At 34.0% G+C, this 20783-nt stretch overlaps 1 protein-coding gene across 1 annotated transcript in view; it reads left to right on the forward strand.

The window, feature by feature from the left end:
* The window catches only part of LOC122805260 (solute carrier family 40 member 1-like), a 454127-nt gene that overhangs the window by 319358 nt on the left and 113986 nt on the right, over positions 1-20783 (forward strand). The window contains exon 8 of the mRNA XM_044075348.1: positions 18203-18898. Within this exon, the coding sequence (XP_043931283.1) occupies positions 18203-18898 (696 nt within the window). The remainder of the gene's footprint in view (positions 1-18202; positions 18899-20783) is intronic.

Below are 20783 nucleotides of genomic sequence, written 5' to 3' on the forward strand. Positions count from 1 at the left end.
AATCAGAATGGTGTATTCTAAAGGAGTGCATGTAATATAATGGGGGGTGGAGGAACATCTCCTGGAGAAGCATTAGTAAATGGATTTTTATTTCAGTGCTAAGTAGAGTGAGCAGCTTTTTCTTTTTAACATTCAAGAAAGTTGGACCAAGAAGCAGAAGCTAGACATTTAGCAGAGTATATGAAATAATTCTAAAACCAGATTTAAAATTGAATTGTATAAAACAGTTGCAGAATCATAGGTAGTGCTGAATGTTTCATCAAAGTGATATAACATTACTGGAAGATTGCTTACCTATTGAAGTACATAGTACATTGTTGAAAGTTTGCATAACAAAAGAAATGAATAGTAAATTATTGGAAGATTGCTTACCAAAATGTGCATAGTGAATATACTAGCCAGTTAAAAGATGTGCTGGGAAAATGTTCTTGCTGCTTGTGCTTAAGAATATTACTGAAAGAAATTATTGAAGAAAGCAGTGAGTACGGTAAATCTGGAGAATTTTCAAAATATAAAATGTGGCTTATTGTGGTTTGAATGAAAAACTGAAACAGATTTACTGCATTGTGGCGGCTTGGGGAAAGTTGTAGAAATCCCGCACATGTAAGAAAGCCTTGCTAGTTAATGTAATGTGCTAAATAATGGTGTACTTAAAATAAAGCTGTTAGTGATATGTAGAGGTGTTAGAAAACAGCACTGTATTGATGAAAACTGTTATGCTGTCATCTGAGTGAGTAAGTCACACATTTTTTTAAAGTGTGTGCACTAGGATGAACTAAGGCAAAGTTTTGCATATACATATATATGTATGAATATATATATATATATAATATATATATATATATATATACACACACACACACACACACACACACACATATATATATATATATATATATATATATATATATATATATATATATATATATATACACATATATACACACATTTTATATATATATATATATATATATATATATATATATATATATATATATATATATTTATATATCAATCATCATCATCTTCTTCTTTCGGCTGTTCCCGTTAGGGGTCACCATAGCGGATCACCTGTTTCCATTTCTTCCTGTCCTCTGCATCTTGCTCTGTCACATGAACCACCTGCATGTCCTCTCTCACCACATCCATAAACCTTATCTTAGGCCTTCCTCTTTTCCTGTTACCTGGTAGCTTCATCCTTAGCATCTTTTCCCAATATACTCAGAATCCCCTCTTAGCATATGTCCAAACCAACGTAATCTTGCCTCTCTTGCTTTGTCTCCAAACCTTCCAACCTGGGCTGACCCTCTAATATACTTATTCCTAATCCTGTCCACCCTCGTTACACCCAGTGCAAATCTTAACATCTTTAACTCTGCCACATCCAGCTCAAACTCCTGCCTTTTTGTCAATGCCACTGTTTCCAACCCATATAACATAGCTGGTCTCACTACCCTCTTGTAGACCTTCCTTTTCTCTCTTACAGGTACTCGTCTGTCACAAATCACTCCTGATACTCTTCTCCACCCACTCCATCCTGCCTGTACTCTCTTCTTCACCTCTCTTCCATACTCACCGTTACTCTGACCTATTGACCCCAAGTATTTAAACTCATCCACATTCACCACCTCTACTCCTTGCATCCTCACCATTCCTCTATCCTCCCTCTCATTCACACACATATATTTTGTTGTAGTCCTGCTGACCTTCATTCCTCTTCTCTCTAGATCATATCTCTCTCTCTCTCCAGGGTCTCTTCCACCTGTTCCCTACTCTCACTACAGATCACAATGTCATCTGCAAACATCATAATCCACGGGGACTCCTGTCTGATCCCGTCTGTCAACCTGTCCATCACCATTGCAAATAAGAAAGGATTCAGAGCTGATCCTTGATGTAACCCCATCTCCACCTTAAACGCATCCGTCACTCCCACAGCAGACCTCACCGCTGTCACACTACCCTTGTACATATCCTGTACCACTCTTACATACTTATATATATATATATATATATATATATATATATATATATATATATATGTGTGTGTGTGTGTGTGTGTGTGTGTGTGTATATATATATATGTATATATATATATATATATATATATATATATATATATATATATATATATATATATATATTGATATATAGGCTTCCCATTAAATGATCGAACTTGAAAGCATGAAAAGGCAAAACAGCGAAATGGCATATAAGTGAATTCTTTCCCTGGGAAAGAAATTGCTTGGCCGCTTCTGTTACTTTGCCATTTTCATGACTGTAGTGCGATCTCTTGGAAAAAAATTGCTGTTCTAAGCATTCGAGATTGTAAGCTTTCACTTACATGGGTTCAATAAATCATTGTTCGCTTTTTAAGCTTTCGATAATTTAACATAGACCCTATATATAGATATATATATATATATATATATATATATATATATATATTATATATTTTATATATATATATATATATATATATATATATATATGCGGATCTACGTTTTTAAATTGAAAGTACGGTACATCGAACCATACTTCCTCTAACTTACTTCTGTGAAAGTGCATTCCATCTAAAATGCACTTTCACAGAATAAAAAACGAAAACTAACTAAACAAGTAAAATAACACACTAAACAGTGTTATGCAGGACGGCAAGCCCCCCTTCACCACCCCCACTTTAATATTCTCACTCCGAGATCGTACTACAGTGGGGAAAAGGGAATGTTCCCTTACCCCTACTATACTACGATCTCAACAAAACTTTCCTTAATTGTACATCAACAGTATACATTGATGTACAACTAAGGCAACATGCAAACTGCATGTTTTTTTTTTCTTTGTTTACTTTAGCGAAAGTGTATGTTCGACAAAATGCACATTCGCTAAAGTAATTTCGACAAAGTACGGTTCGATGAACAGTACTGTCGATAAAATAAATAGGACCCATATATGTATATATATATATATATATATATATATATATATATATATATATCCATATAAATATATATGTATATATATATATATATATATATATATATATATTTATATATCCATATAAATATATATATATATATATCTATAGGTTACTGTTAGAACATCGACCGCTCGAAACATCGACACACGGAAACCCGGGTCCAAAACATCGACACGTTACTTCACCGACAGTGTAATTCGGTGACCTGCAAATGTTCGACACTCAATTTAAACATGGGCGCATTGAGGAGCTGAAGTGTGAGAGGGGAAATAGTGTGCCTGGGAAGTTTTATTTGCATACACCGCTATGTGTTAATTTGTGCTGATGTCACCGAGTTACATGGAGCGTTCATTGCAGATTGGCATTTTGCATGTGTTGGTTTTCCACTGTCGATTATTTCGGTGTCGAACATTTGTACGTCGATATTTTGATGTTTTGGAGAAGTGACGTGTCGATGTTTTGGACCTGGGTTTTATATATATACATATACATATATATATATATATATATATATATATATATATATATATATATATATATATATATATATATATATATTTATATATATACACACACACACACTCACACACACAGATATATATATATATATATATATATATATATATATATATATATAGATATATATATATATAGATATATATATATATAGAGATATACGTGCACACACACACACACACACACACACACACACACACATATATATATATATATATATATATATATATATATATATATATATACTTTTATATACACATATACATAAACATAAACATATATCTATCAGAAGCCATTGATACTGTTCAAGGAACACAATTCAATCTGCCTGCTGTGACTTTGTAATTTTATAACAATTCTATATTTAATAGTTGTTTAATAGGTACACAGAAAGGTTATTTGGAAATAACAGAATTATATTTATGGTATTACTAATAAGATATAGTGTTAAGAATGTAACTGTGTTTTAGTATACTGAACTTAAAACATAGTGTGCAGCTTGTTTTTAATTTACCAAGAAAATGAATCATGATGCCCATTCTGTCATTAATCTAAAATTTGCAGTTGATGGCTTCTGCACAGTGATTGAATCTACAGATTAACGGTGCAGAGACATTAGCAATTCACATTCCCCTGACAAAGCCATTGTTATTTTTCATATTAAGAAAAAATGTTGATTATCCCTGATCAGATAATAGAAGAACCCTTACGTTACAGTGAATCTGGTTATATAGACATACATTTGTTATTAGGGATGGCAATTTTGGTGTTTACTATAAATTTCTTCATGTAACACTACTGAATTTGTAACTCTGAGTCTTTGTTTACTGGCATTTGTCTCTATGTAAAGCAGATAACTCCTCTGTGCACACCATTTATAGCATTCTTTTGGTATTAATGCTGGCAATTTAGGTATTCTTTTAAGTTTTTCCCTGCTCATCATTTTGGTGTTGTTCCTTTTAAAAGGCCATTAACTGTGTTAGAAATATTGGATTGAAATAACAGCTTAACATAATTAAGACTTATACCATATATTCTTTGAATTCTTATGTTATTGATGACTTCCTTAACCATTTCATAGCAAATACAGTTCGTCATGTATCTATATAAAACATAATTGCACTTTTTTATCAGATTTTTTTAACAGATATCTTTGCTAAATGTAGCAGATTAACAGTTTTTTTTAAGTATTCTTGATGCTACAAACTTGAAAATCTGTCTCCATGAAACTATAATATCACTGCCACATATAAACAGTTTTAGACTATTTTACTTATTGGAGAGAATAACGTAAAGGAGGAATCTTATAAAGATTTCTATAGTAAATGCCAACCATATCAATATGACACTTATTGTAAAAGTAATGAATAAGAAGTCACTAGAAACCAACCATGACAAGGCTGTAGTAAGGTAAAGGAAAACAAAGGTACAACTGTTAAAATAAAAAGCATAAAAAAGAAATTAAGTCAAATAATGCACTTGTCAAAAGTGGCATCCTTAAATTTACATTGAATAATAGTGCAGGAAGTAGCATAGTGGAAAAGTCTTTATCTGGGTGATTTACTGACAACAAATCTCAGAACAAAGATATAATGATGATCAATTACAACATTCCGATCAAATTATGTGATATTGAAGGAAATCAACTTGCTTCTGGTGTCCTGTACCCAGAAATAATAATAATAATAATAATAATAATAATAATAATAATAATAATAATAATAATAATATTAAAAAAACAACCCAGAAGGCAAGAAAGCCATTGGTGCTGTTGTGATTGCTATAGGCCAAACATTCTATGGCCCATAATAAAAAATAAAAACAAGCACATTGGAGGAACAAGGGAACAATATTGAGGATATAGTTAAAGATTTTATTAACATTAGTAAGACTGACTCAGAGGAGAATGTAGAATCTGAATAATCAAGAACTAGTTAGCATATTAAGAATAGCCAAAAACCAATATAAGCTCAGGATTTAAATCATGGTAATAACAACATTGGCAGTGAAATTGTTATATTAAGTGATTCTGTTATGAAGATAATAAAACATGTATGCAGACTTATTAAATTATGCATTACAGTTACTGTATCACCTAATCTAAAGTTAGAGGAAAGACTTGAGTTAATATTAAAATTGTTGCATATTAATCCTAAGTACACAGAACTAGCAATACATGCAAGAACTAATGATAGATTAACAACACCCTTAAATCACATGAAAAATTCATCACTGGACATTCTTAATGTTGGTAAGTTTAACCATAAGAGAGATTCTCCAGTTCCCCATGTAGAATAATTATCAATACACTAAAGACTATTTATATAAAACCTGGCTAACAGTTGTGTACAGTCTACAACATTATGCTGACTGCAAACTGGGAAAAATGTGTCTTTGACACAAATTTATACAAGAAATTTATTGCATCTAAATAATTATGGTGTATCCTTTTCAAATGGTAAAATCGCAGAACATATCATGCTTTTCTAGGTTTAGACTCAGACAAAAAATTCTTGAGCAGGAGAATCTAATGACACATTGAAATGTTATTTCTGTAATGCTTGTAGTCTAGGCAGTGAACATCTTGAATTGGAGAGTATCATTGAGAATGAAAATTATAAAATACTTGCTATAGTGGAGGTGTGGGACTCTAGTAATTTGGTATTTGATGGAATTAAAAAATATGAGAGTTTAAGATATAGCAAGGAAAGGAATAGTGTAGTTTTATTGGTTCATAACTCCTTAACGTCTGTATTAATAAAAAACAGATACTCTGTTTATATGTATTGTTGTAGATATTTTTGGAATATGGCCAGTCATCACATTTAGGATTATATTATGCTGTTCTTCTTCTAATATGGGAATGTCCAAGCACTGGACAAACTTGAGTAGTTTATATGGCATTTTGGAAGCCAATATTTTATTCTTACTTGATTATGTAAACTATCCTGACATTAAGTGGAAATTTGAGACAGCAAATATCAGATAATCTAAGGAATTTATCAACGTAATGGGTTTTATTCCAAAAGAGATACTCCACTCAGTGTAAGTCTGCCCTGATTCTGAAAGATTTGCTTTTCGTGTAAGTGACTTACTTTGGTGTAAGACCTATTTATAAACAAGCTTACACTAAGGGCCAGATTCCAAAAGAACTGTTCTCAGTGAAAGTGCTCACTTACACTAAGAGCAGGTCTTTTGGAATCAGGCCCATTATCTTTTCATATTCTTGAATAACTTGTATATGAAAACACTCCTTGACATAATAGCAACTGATAATCCAAATATATATTTATAATGCAAATATTGCAATGCCACTGGGGAACTCAAACCATAATTCTGTACTGTTTAACTTAATTATGTATTCAATAAGATCAAGTGTGGTAAAGAGATAGTATGGGGCAATTGATTATGAATTTTTCAAGAAGGATATTAATAATATCAATAGGTTATGTGAGCTAGGTATAAGTAATTATGATTATGACTTCTTATTTTTCAGAAAATGTTTACAATATGTAACTAAATTAATGGAAATCTCTGCACAAAAATGGATTCCCCCCTTGGTCGAACTCAGATGTAGTTAAAATATGCAAGTAAAATAAGGTGATATTTAGGAAATATAAAAAATGACCATGCAATCATCATAAAGGGAAACTGAATTTCCTCAGTAAAGAACTGAAATACATGTATATAAATAAGGTGGCTTATGAAGAAAAACTTGCAACAAGATTAGCAGATAAAGACAAATATTACAAACATGTAAACAAATCATATAAAACAAATAATACCTTTGGTACCCTATTAATTGATAATTGTGCATTATTACATCTAATAATAATTGCAAATGCATTTTACATCAACTTCTTCTGTTCAGGATAAAAATCAAGTCAAATGTGATATTTTTTAGACAATGCTTGTCCTTCAATTTCAACTAGCATAGTAAGGAAAGCATTGAATTAGATTATACGCAGGAACTAATGATTAATTTGATATGGATAAAATTGGTTATAATCTACAGGTCCTGACATCATACCTGCTACTGCAATATTTAATGTAAAACTTTATTGTATTTTTATTTTAACAAACCTATTTATTAAACTGCTTTATTATGATAAAGACATTATTCATGGAAGCAATCACATATAACCTCAATATATAAAAAAGGTGGAAGAGAATATGTAAATAACTACCAACCTATCAGCTTAGTGCCTATTCTTATTAAATGCTTTGAGAGGTGCCTAATTGACCTAATAAATAAAAATAATTCTGTGGAACTTCTTGCCATTATCCAACATGTCTTTATTAGAGGGAGGTCTACTCTTGCAAACCAAGTAAAGTTTTATAACCAAGTCAGTATGGCAAATGACTGGGTTTGTCCACTGGGGTGATTTTTTAGACCTTGCCAAGGTTTTTGATACTGTATATTTTACAGCAATATACAAAGCCATCTGTGATACCAGTATAAATGAATTCATAATTAAATGGATTATGTCTTGGCTATTAGGACATCAGCTTGTGATTATCCAAGGGAATAAGTATACATTGAGGTACTCCAGGCCTCTGCATTGGGCCCAGTCCTGTTTAACATAAGGATCAAAAGTCCAACTTAGATATGACAGACAAGCACTGGAAATGGAGTCCACAGCCAAAACTAAGGTTTATTGATGTATAAAACCAAAAATAAATATTAAGCACTTTTTGTTTGGTCAATTATACAAACTTCTTCAGATAAAATTGCAGACCTCGTATATGTAGTATGTGTTATTCTGTACCTGGAATTTGTTGCCTGCCTCAATGTGTTTAGAGAAATTACACATTTCACACTTAAACATACCCATAGTTCGTGTCAAATTATCCAGTGGTTTCTCAACATGTTTTTTAGGTTGAACCCCCTCCTAAAAATTACTGTTGGGTGGTCACCTATTTTGTTTTGTTGTTGTTATTAGAAAAACTAGAGCTGCTCTGGCAACTGCATACCAATGCTTACACTTACCCGGGCTTAAATAAAACTTGTTTTATCTCTTGCTTTCTAAAGCTAAAAAGTTTAACTAGATGAACAATGAAACATTGACTAAAGAAACATATTAGAGTTAAATAATTATATAACAGAATAGATAAATCAGAGGTTAACACGTAATCATACACATCTTACACAACCTGTCTCACATGATTATTTTTCATGATTACTTTTTTACATGATTATTTTTTTACATGATTTTTTTACATGACTATTTTATTGTTACTACTGTTTATCTTGCTTTATTTTGTCTGTCTTATCATATTACCATCTGCTTAAACGGAACTTTTTATATGTGCTTTTATTTTTAAGGCAACTAGATTTTTAAAGGGTTAACTTTGCCAAGTGATTAAGTATGTAAATGACAATAACCACATGACTTCAACCAATTTAAGTGATTTTTGAGGTCTGGAATTTTATCTGAAGAAGTTTGCATCATTGCTCAAACGAAAAAGCACTTAATATTTATTGTTGGTTTTATACATCAATAAACCTTAGTTTTGGCTGTGGACTCCGTTTCCAGTGCTTGTCTGTCGTATCTAAGTTGGAGTTTTCGTTTATTCTGAATTTTCATAAGGATCAAAAGTGCTGGCTAAACAAGTATGCTGGGAATAGTAAGACAGGGATTGTTATTACTAACAATATTAATTATCACATAATTAAGTCTTATTTAACAAAGTTTTCTTATTAGGTCAATGACACTGGGCTACAGTTTAGTCATTTTATACTATCTGTTAAAACATATTTCATATTAAAGCCAATTTCATTATATCAAATGCACTTTAGGTAGTAAATCATTATAAGTATTTAGATATATATAAATGACTTTTCATTCAATATACATATTGACACTGTTACAGGCCTGACTATAAAGCAGATAGGTATTATGGTTAAGAAGTTAGTAATAAGCAATTTATCTATTTTAACATAATTATTTATATGCTATATAAAAATCTACATTGGAGTATAATAATATATTTTGTATATATTCCTAGAAACAACTAAATCATGTAATCACTGGATATGACATATAAAAAATGGTATAAGTATCTCAGTCTATATTCACTGAGTTATAGGTATAATGGGGCAGCTTTATCTTTGACTTTAAGCTATTTCATGACAAACGTTTATAAACCCTTTTGGATATTGAAACTTGTCAGAATAAATCTGAACTCAGGTTTATTGAGTTAAGAGTTCACATCGATAGATTTAACACTACCTCAAGACCTCCCTTTTATTTCTTAGAGTTTCAGTGTTTTGGAATAAACTGCCCATATCTATAAGGAAGAAATACAATGTTCAAAATTCAAGACTGATTTGGACTGCTAGGTAAGAGTGTTAGCATATGATCCTGGTATATATGAATCAGTGTTCTTTGATGGTCTCATGACGAGAACACTGTACAATAATTTAGGAACATTCAAAATTATGTGCGTGCATATATAGCTGTATTTCAGATTATATATAGCTATATATAATAGGCTCCACCACCTAACTGCCCAGCAGTAAGACAAGCCAGACAAAAACAGGGTAGTTTGGCATGAAGGCAGTAGTTTGAGGGGAAAGTGTGAGTACTTCATTAAATTTACACTAGGAGGGCTAGCGCTTAAGAATGTTTTTATAGATGCCTTCACTAGCAATTAAGACATAGGCAAATATGCATTACAAGAAAAGAAAACAAACCATATTAACATTTTTATATTTATGTACATTATATAACAGGGATGTTTTCATTCTTTTTAACTATAACTAGTCCAACATTACATAAATTGCCAAGCAAACACCCTAAACTTTCTGGACTTTATTGCATACTTGGCAGCCATACACACGTCCTTGCATTGTTCCCTTGCAAATTGTTTTTCCAATCTTTCTTCCTAATATTTTCAAATCTCCTCTGATTGAGTCTTACTATTATAGGTTCATAGGTAGGTACTAGGCTATTTGCCCAAGGGCATTTATAAGCCTAGCCAGAGTGTGTTGGCTTTTGCCACCCTATTGATTAATTAACTGATCCTATGTCAAGCAGAGCTAATGAAGTGATCCCAGGGGTGTACCCTCCGCCACCCATCCACTCGTCAAGGTTTCTTTCGAAGAGTGTTAGTGAGGGGCTCTGCCTAATGTAGTTTGGAATTTTATTCCAAAGTATGGGGAGTCTCTGCAACAGGAATCCACACCTCCAGCATGCCCTATTCACTGTTGTGGCTAGGCTCAGCTCACTAGATCACGCGGCTTGCAGTGACCTGACCTCCCCAGGTGGAGCATGTCCACCAATTCTGAGTTGGACACGGCCCCATAAGTCAGGCAGAGATCACCTCTGAGCAAGCGACATGCCACTGAGTACAGCCGGAGTTCCCTCAGTCGGGCTGCATAGGACATATATTTGAGGCCAGCAATCCTCTCTGTGAGGCACCCCCATGGTCCCTCCAGCTACCGGAAGTCCCGCGAGGTACATCCCAAATGTGGCACTGTACTCCACGATGGGTCCGATGAGTGACGAGTAGAGGGGCACCATAACCTCCCTATTTCTAGATGTGAACCCTTTAGTAACTAGATGGGCCACATAGAAAGACCCCCTAACCACCTTGGCAATATGACCGTCAAAGGAAAGACCACTATCTACCCGGGTCCCTAGATCTCTCATCACCTCTTCTGTATCAAGGGGGCTGCCACCTATGTGGTAATTCGTGAGTGTTTTGTTTTTCCCAAACGGGATGACTATGCATTTTTTGGCATTTAGCTTGAGGCCATGACTTTGACACCAGGTGTCCATCTCAGTAAGGCCCTTTTGGAGGATGTCCGTGTCAGCTGGAGAGTCAATTATGGCTCCCAGTTTGCAGTCATCGGCGAACTTGGTTAGCCATAGTCCTCCTGTGTTTGCCTGTACTTGTGAGAAGTATATACCGAACAGTAGGGGTCCTAGGACTGAGCCTTGTGGGAGACCACTTGTAACTGGTTTAGAGTCGAGCCTGGAGCCCACTATTAGCAATTATGCAATATTTTATATGCCCTACTAATTATCCCTTTTTAACAGAAGCTTCTATTCTAGATTTAGCTAAAAATGATCAGAGTAGGTCTTTTACTTATGATTCTCCTTTCCCTTTTACTTTGCCTATACTCTGATATCAGTCCTGGTAGGAAAGGCAGTCTCTAGCCTGCAGTCCAAATGTCTTCTTAGCCTTATCCCACATTATTATTCTTGTCTCTCTAGTTATTTTCTCCCAATACCTTGGTCCCTTTGTCAGTTTTCTCCAGTAGTAGTTCTAGCCCCTTCTTGCCTATTTTCTATACCTCTACTTGCAGTCATTTCTATTGGCAAATATTCTTTCTCCATTCTCATACTTTGTTACTTTATGATTATAATATTGTGTTTGGTTGTTATCCTTCTTCTTAAGGAATTGCATCCAAAACACCAACTCTTTCCTTATTTCTTGAACTCCACCCCCTGCATCATCCCTTTCCGTTTTGAATTATAACATTTTGCTTGTGTTTTTTATGTAACAAAAAAAAAAAATATATATATATATATATATATATATATATATATAGATATATATTATATCGATAGTTATCAATCTTAACTGTGTAGCTCTAAAATATCCATTCAAATAGGTAATCTTAAACCATTATGTTCTATTGGAAAGATCAACGTTTCCCACTTAACTCTTGCCCTCTCCCGCAAAATAAATTCCTTCAACTCTTTATTAATTATTCTTGATAACTTCTCCTCTGGTTGATAAAAGTGTACCTAACCATTTTATAAAACTAAAGGGACTAAAAACATTTTCACTACTTGTTTCTTGCTATTCATATCCATAAACAAGAAAGTCCTGTTTCTCAGTTTTTGTTTTTTTCTTTTGTTTAGTGTCTTCCCACATATCCTTAGCTGCCATAACAGAAGCTTTTTTAATCTATACAACTAAACGCTTTATCTCATCGTGTCCTCACAAATATGGGTATTGCTGAACCAATTTGTGTGCAGGTACATAATCTACGGCTATAGCCTTTGTTTTATCTTTGTTAATTTTATATCCCAAAAAAGACTTGAAACTGTCTCAAAATGTTTCACAACACAGTGAAGTCATTTTCTGGGCTTATCAGGTACAAAATAATATCATCTTCAGATAAAGCCAGCTTTTCTTGATTACCATATTGATTATACCCCTGAATTTTTGAGTCCTTCATTTTCTTTGCCAGTGGCACTAAATAAGAAAGGGGAAAGGGACACCCCTGTCTGGTTCCTCTGTTCAAACACAACTTATCAGGCAGGAAACCTCCTACTTCAATTCATGCCTCTGATTCCTCTTACATCCTCCTAATTAGCTTTATTATTATATCAGGGAATATAAATGCTTCTATTGCCCTACTCATAAAATCCCAGCTTATTCTGTCGAATGTTTTCTCTGTGTTGAGCCCCACCAACAAAAGCAGTATTTTTTTTACATTTTGCTTCCCTCTCAAACCTCTCAACTGTCTAGAATTTTGCAGAATACCTAGATTTTTGCAACATATTTTTGGTCTATTCCTCATGAAATACGTGTGTGTGTTTTTTTTTTTTTTTTGGCAAATCACTGGGATGATCTGAGGATTGAAGTCACTAAATAATGACATATATTTGAGTTTCATATTTGAAATCCTTAAGAAAATGTATGTTAACACAAACTCTGTTACTCCAGTAACTGTTTAAGTTTATAAGAGTAATATTTAAAATCTGCACATATTTTTGGGCCTTCCATTTGTGCTGATTTCTTACACTAAGAGGTTGAGAGGTATGTTCTCTCTGGATTATCATTGCTCTAATAATGTTGTCAAATGTTTGCCTCCTGTCCACAAAACCACATTAATCCATATCTATCAATTCTGACAACATATTTGCCATTCGTTTAGCTACTATAGACATAAACACTTTATAATCATGCTTTAAAATTGAAACGGGTATGATGGGTCTTTACCATCTTTAGGTAATACAGTCACATCAGCTTTCTTTTAAGATGGTGGTGTTTCCCTCCTTTTAAAATAGTGTTAAACAAAATCTCCCAGATCTTTATCACTTTCTTCCCTCTTAACTTTGAAATGTTTAAAGGAAAACCATCTGTTCCAAGAGACTTTTCCTGCACATTGATTGTACATCACTGTTTTTTTCTCATCATCTCCTGTCTTAACTGTTAGTTGTTGAGCCTTATCTACCTCCATAATTAAGGCTTCCATAAATATTTCCATTTGTACTCTTTCTTGATTTCCACATTTCTCTGCTTTGTATAAATTTTCATAAAATTTCCAAAATATCTCTAATACCTTTAGGGATCTCTGATTATTTTTCCTGTTATAGGCCCCCTAAGATTGGCAACAACTCTTTCTACTTTCTGTTGCCTTAGTCCTTGTGCTAAAAGTTGTTGTGGTCTGGAGTTGTATCAAACAATAGTTGTTTAAAAGCAATGTTTTTAAACTCATGCATATTATCCATATAGTCTCTTATTTTCTCTTTAGCACTCTGCAGTTGCACTTCTTCTTCCTCTTCTGTGAGAGTTCCCTTATTATGCAATACTTTTGTCAGCCCCACTAAATAATTCCCACTACTTCTTAACCATATGTCTTTTTCTTTTCTTTATACCCTATTTTTAAAACCATTTTCATGTCATCCCTCTCACTAGCTATCACTTCTGAAGAAATTTCTGTCTTCCCTAATAACTCTCAAATAATTTCCTCTACCCATTCCTTAAATTCTTCTATTTTTAACAAGTGGGCAGCAAAGTGACAGTGTCTCAGTTTTACTTCTTTACCCTGGATTCTTATCTTAGTTTTTATTGGTGCATCAACTGAAATAGTTATCGGATATGTGTAAAAGCTTTCAATTAAATGTACATGTTCTTGTGAAATTCAGTAATCTCTCAGCTAACCTGCACCCATGGGGATTGGTAGATGCTGGATAACTGTAGTTTCTGGTTGCTTGAGAGTTACTATAAAAATAGGCCTGACTAATACTGTACCCTATATTATTTGTTTGGTTTGGCTTGTTCTCAGGTTGGGGAGAGAGGGAATTTATTCCTGTCTTCCTTTTTAAAACTCTTAAAGAGTCTAAAAATGTAAGGTATGTTTCTGTGTGTGTTGGGGGGAGACAAAAAGTGCAATGCATGAATACTGTACTGTATTTCTTTGATATTTTTTGCCAGTTACTTGAGTTCTGGTTAACTTAGAGTTTACTGTATAATTTTTATTCAGTCTAGACCAGTTATTATACCTTTGGGAATAATGTATAAATTCTGCCTGAGTTTCTGTTACTGAATTCACATCTTCTATATGAGATACTTTCATATATTTCTTCTTTAATCTACATTCTTTTGTTATGTTTTCCCTTCTAGGTCCCTTGATACATCCCCACTATTGCAAATCAAGTTCCAGTCCCCACTTATAAGTAATATTCCTTGCTGAAAGCTTATTATTTCTCCCCAAATGTTCTTAAACTCCCTAATAGCAGTTTTTGATAGAATATAAATACATGCCAATAGTCCTTAATTAGCCCAGATCTATCTTTTTTTTATCCTTTTCCTCTTCTATCACTATTGGAGCCCCTCTAGAAATCAGTATTATTACGCTCCATTTCCTCTGAGTGTTTAAGAATATTAATAAAGCAGGGTGACAGGGGCTGTTTCCTTTAAACCAACACACCTGAGTTTCCAGGTGAGAGGATCATTAATAACCTACTCCTATTTAATTAGAAAGCAAGTTGAACATGGAGGAAGTTGTTGTGAAGGCCAGAGAAATCAGGAATATTTGGCTGTGGCTTTGTTTCTGGTGTTTAAACAAGGTGCATTTCCGATAGAATGTCTTTTGTAAAGATACGTCTAAGTGTTGAGTTTTTGCAATGGAAGTGGCAAAAAAAATCTGAACTTTTATTTTGCTGTAATTTTGAGTTCTGTTACTTTTTTAATCTGCTTATTTTTCCTGGTAAGTATGAAGCCTGTGTTTAGGTTTTCTAAATAAATGCTACTTCTTCTTTTGGAAGAAATACAGTATGATCACTATTTTAAATATTTGTATTCATATATTTATTTATATTCATATATATGTATTCATATATATAGATATATATATATATATATATATATACATACACACACACACACACATATATATATATATATATATATATATATATATATATATATATATGTATATGGTTTACTATCAATTTGTTGACTGTAACACAGTCAGTCATGTTGTCGAATGGAAATGTTGGTTTGCACATCGACTAACGTAAATGTCGAACCAGATGTCGAAAATATCAACACTTTCAAACAAGAAGCAGACTCCCAGACTGTCTGCCTGTCAAAGTTGCCACACTACATTACATTGCACCCCCCACACCCCCCGCTGCTTATATATACAAACTCCGAGATTGCACTACAGTGAGGGTAAGGCTACATTTCTCGATCCCCACTATAGTTCAATCTGGCTTGGAATGTGGAAATTCACAACAGCAAATGCTGTATTGCATTCACTGATGTAAGTTCCGAAATTTTTTGTGTCAATGTTTTGAGTCGACATATGTCTCTCTCAGCATTTTGTAAATCGCACAAGTTGTGATCGACAAATTGATAGTAAACCATATATATGTATATATATATATATATATATATATATATATATATATATATATATATATATATATATATGGGTTCCCTTCAGAATGTCGAATTTCCAAAACTTTGAATTTCATATGGTTGAGACCATATGATCAAAGTTTTGAAATCTTGAAATTCTGAACAAAGATCTGCATACAAAGCAGAACGGGAGATTTCCTTTTTCCACGCTGTAGTGCAATCTCAGCATTGGTATATTTAAGTAGCGGGGGTGTGGGGGCACAGCAAAAATGCTGAGAAACTTGGTTTTGTATTTGGAAATTCGACATTCTGAAGTGACTATAGATATATATATATATATATATATATATATATATATATATATATATATATATATATATGGGTCTATATTAAATTAGCGAGCACTTAGAAAAGTGAACGCTAATTCATCAACCCCTTTTAAGCGAAAGCTTAAAATCTCGAACACCCGGAACAGCAAATTTTTTTCCCTGGGAAAAAATTGTGCTATTCCGAGAAATACACACACAACACAAGCACACCAAAAAAACAGCAATCCACACACACACTTAAAATCCTACTTTTACCCTACACTAAACCATACATACACTTCTGTCTATCCACTTACCTTTACCCAAACCCTTACCCTAAGGTCCATCACTATCACACACTCACCTGACCAGTGCCCTAACCCTAACTCACCTACCCTGCCCTAACCCTAATGTCTGTCACTATTGCACACTTACCTCACCCGCATCCTAACCCTAACTCACCTAACCCGTGCCCTAACCCTAACGTCTGCACAATCGCACACTTACCTGAACCCGACCCGTAACTTTCCATCACAGTGCTGAAAATAGCAAAGCCACAGAAACGGCCAACAAAATTCTTTCCCTTAGGAAAAAATTTGGTGTTATGCAGCTTTGCTATTTTCAGCGTTCACTGTTTTAAGGTCGATATTAGAACATTCGAAGTTTTAAAACTTCGATGTTCTAATATAGACCAATATATAATATATATATATATATATATATATATATATATATATATATATATATATATATATATCTATATGTGTGTGTGTGTGTGTGTGTACACATATATGCATATATAAATATATAAATACACGCAGACACACAGACACATGCTGATAGCACATACATGTTTGTGTGTGTGACATACTTGGGGTGAATATTCTTTACAATATTTCAAGATTAGGTACAATCACCTGAAAGGTTTCTTTTGCTGCCATTGTATTTAAGTATTTAACTGTAGCATGGAAACATTACTTCAGTTAGGGAAAGGCCATGTAATATTCAATGATTCTATCACTAAATATGCCAACATTACATATTTTCTAGGTTCCTATCCTATAGCTGCATATAATTCCATGTATGATTCGATAAAGTACTTTAACAGCTTGAGCTTTGTCATGCATCAAATACTTTTGGTGTATTTTAGCCCATAATGTCATTATGGGTAATGTAGATACTATACAAAACCAATTATTTTCAGTTTTTTGCAACAAGGATTCATTGCTTCTCTCCTTTTGGTTAGCTTTTTTGTAGCTTATTTTTGTTTATGATACAGACTATTTCAATTAAAAAACAGTACTCAAGTATTACAACATAAGAAGGATAAGCTATTGTTGTGCACATGCATATAGATGTATGTTCTATGTGTGTGTGTGTGTGTGTGTGTGTGTGCGTGTGTTTGTCTGTGTGTGTCTGTGTCCACTGTTTTCAAAAATGCATGGATGACATACAAAACAATGTGCAGAAGTAGTTCTGCAAAATCTCATTAAATTAAAGTCATACCAACTATACGAGTCTTATAAGTCTGAAAAAGTGTTACCTTTACCAATAAATGTATAATTCTACCACTTCATGATGTGAGTTGCAGGTTACTGCTGCCTTCCGGAGTCACTATACGTCATTTAACATTAGATCAAATTCCACTGAAGCATGTGCCTTTGAACATGATGTCTATCAAATACTTCCAACTCTGTTTTCAATCAAGTATATATGTGCTACTTAATAGCAACATTGAATGAGTTATTGAAAAAGATCTTTAATATTGCAATTTAATCTTAATTAGATGTTCAGGAGGCACTGTGGGTAGATCCAAACCTTTGTCATGAAGAAACACCTGGAGGAGAAGGAGAATCAATGAATAAGATGAGGAAGAAGGGTTGCAAGGACAATTGCCTTATCGTAAGTATTCAGAGACCAATGCAAACTACATATTTTGGATGGAAAGCATATTACAAGCAGTCCGTATTTTTAGCTGGAACTGGCCTTTCTTTTCTTTATATGACAGTGCTTGGACTTGATGGGATAACCACAGGCTATGCTTATGCCCAAGGAATCAGTAGTTCTATTCTCAGCATTATGGTTGCTCTGTCAGCTTTAACTGGTCTACTTGGAACTGTGTTCTTCAGATTACTAAAAAAAAGCTGTGGTCTTATTCGTACCGGATGTCTCTCAAGTATTGCACAGATCTCATGCCTTTTACTCTGTGTGGCTTCTGTTTTTGCCCCTGGAAGCCCTTTGGATTTAACTGTGCCTCGTTATATACAGGAAATAATGACAGCAGATTCAAATCTGTCTATTGCACAAGCTGATGAACCATCAACAGTACTGACAACTAGGTTACCTGGGAATAGCACAGCTAACATGAAACTTCAATCTCAAGTTTCCCAACAGAACTTCTCAAACTCTGCAAGACAAGGAAAAGAACAATCACAAATCTCCATAATACTCTTTTTCACTGGTACTGTTTCAGCTAGAGTAGGTAAGTACAGCCATATCCACTAAAAATTGTGAACTATTTATCATTGGCAAATGTAATTTTTGTGTTCCATTAATGGCAATGCCATGCTTGTCTGTATTGCAGCTACAAATTGTAAGAGCAAAAACTAGAAAATACTGCTGAAAACTATATCCAGCCATCTATTCATCCACCCATCCATTCATCCACAACCCCTTTTTTCCCCATTATGGTCTAGATTTAAATTAAAACAACACCCTCACAAATGAGTGATGATTTGTTTTGAAACTCTGGAACCTTTTTGGAGAGTTTGAAATGTAAACATAGTCTTAAAAGAAAACAGCTATAATGAGGAACAGCAAGGACATTGATGATGATGAATTATTAATTATAATGTTTCAAAGAGAAAGAAAAGAACTGCAGGACTTTTTTTTTCTTTTTCCCTTTGTCACTGGGTGTGGTTATCACAGGTAAAAACTCATGCATTCTACCATGATCGGTTAGTTTAATTCACCAGAGGCATTTTAGTAAATAATAGCTAGGATAATATGCTTACCATTTTGAAAAGTACACAAGTTTTTTTTTTTAAATATCCATTTAGCAGTCATGACACCAAATAAATAGCATCCCCCATTCATCCCCTTTACCCTGCATATAATGCCCAAATGGGATTGCATGGAACTGTACCATCCAACCAATCAGATCTTGATAAAGTCATCAGAATAACTCTGCAGGAATGTGACATTGCACTCTGTATTACAAGAATGAAGTTTTCTTAGCACTTTGTTTGTCATACCAAAGTGTCACACACATACTGGATAATATGTTGCAGTGACATAATTGTTGCAAACCAACTACATATGTCCTGCAATACTAGAAAATAGGCAGTTTGGAAAATAGGCAGGGCACCTATTGATAATGAATGATTATCTTTACAAAAAGTATAGCTAAAAATCCTGTGGTTACCTGTAAGGACTATGGGGAACCAGTCACATCATGGGTTTAGGGATATCATTGTAGACACATTTTCCTTTGTGCAGTTCAAGTTACCGGTGCCATGTTAGCTTTAGTGGTGAACCAAAGATATTCTTCTTGTCTGGCCACCAGGAAGCATAGTGCTTACTACAGAATTTTCCAGCAGGTTAGGTTTGGTCAAAGAAAGAAAGAAAGAAGCCTGGAAATAATTCATTCCTGATTATTCCTTTATTCAGCGGAAATAGTTGACATCTTTTTTTTTTTTTTTTTTTGGACATTCTTTGCTATCAGCCCCCTCATGGTCTTAAGGCCTTTTCATTCTCCATCAATGGGGCAAGAGTTGATTAGGAGGGGGCATCATTTGGACACCATTAAAGGTGGATCAATTGTTTTTTTTTTTTTTTTTTTTGCTTAGCCGTATTCCATTACCCATTGATATTGGGATTGTGCAGCTGATGGGGGGCATGTAATGGGCTGTCCTTTCTGGTCGTATCTCAGTTCTGTAAGGGATGCTGCCAGCAATCAGTTCTACCCCCTCCCCTCAGTCAGTTATGAGAAGTGATTTTCCCTGGTCTCCACTGGAGAAATCACACTTTCCCCTGTGTGATCTCCAAATGCCTGCTGCTTGACCCCTCCCGAGGAGAGGCAAGTGGGCCATTCCTCTTCACTCATCTTGTTCTTTACCTGAATCCTCCAGAGATGGGTACTCAAAGACCAGTTGCCTGGATCACATTAAGATTCTATACTTCTGAGCCATAGATCCAGACTAACAGCTGGCACCTTTTGCTGCATAATTTATACATAGCTATTTAGTATTACTATATGAAACAAAAACCTTTGCACGTTTCTGTTTATGATGTGTGACCTAATGAATTCACAGTTTTGGGAAGTAACAGATTAATTCCTATGTGCTCACCTCCAATTCTACGAAATC

Source organism: Protopterus annectens, chromosome 6.part1 (assembly GCF_019279795.1).
Source record: "Protopterus annectens isolate FY-2018-M chromosome 6.part1, PAN1.0, whole genome shotgun sequence".
Taxonomy (NCBI): domain Eukaryota; kingdom Metazoa; phylum Chordata; order Ceratodontiformes; family Protopteridae; genus Protopterus; species Protopterus annectens.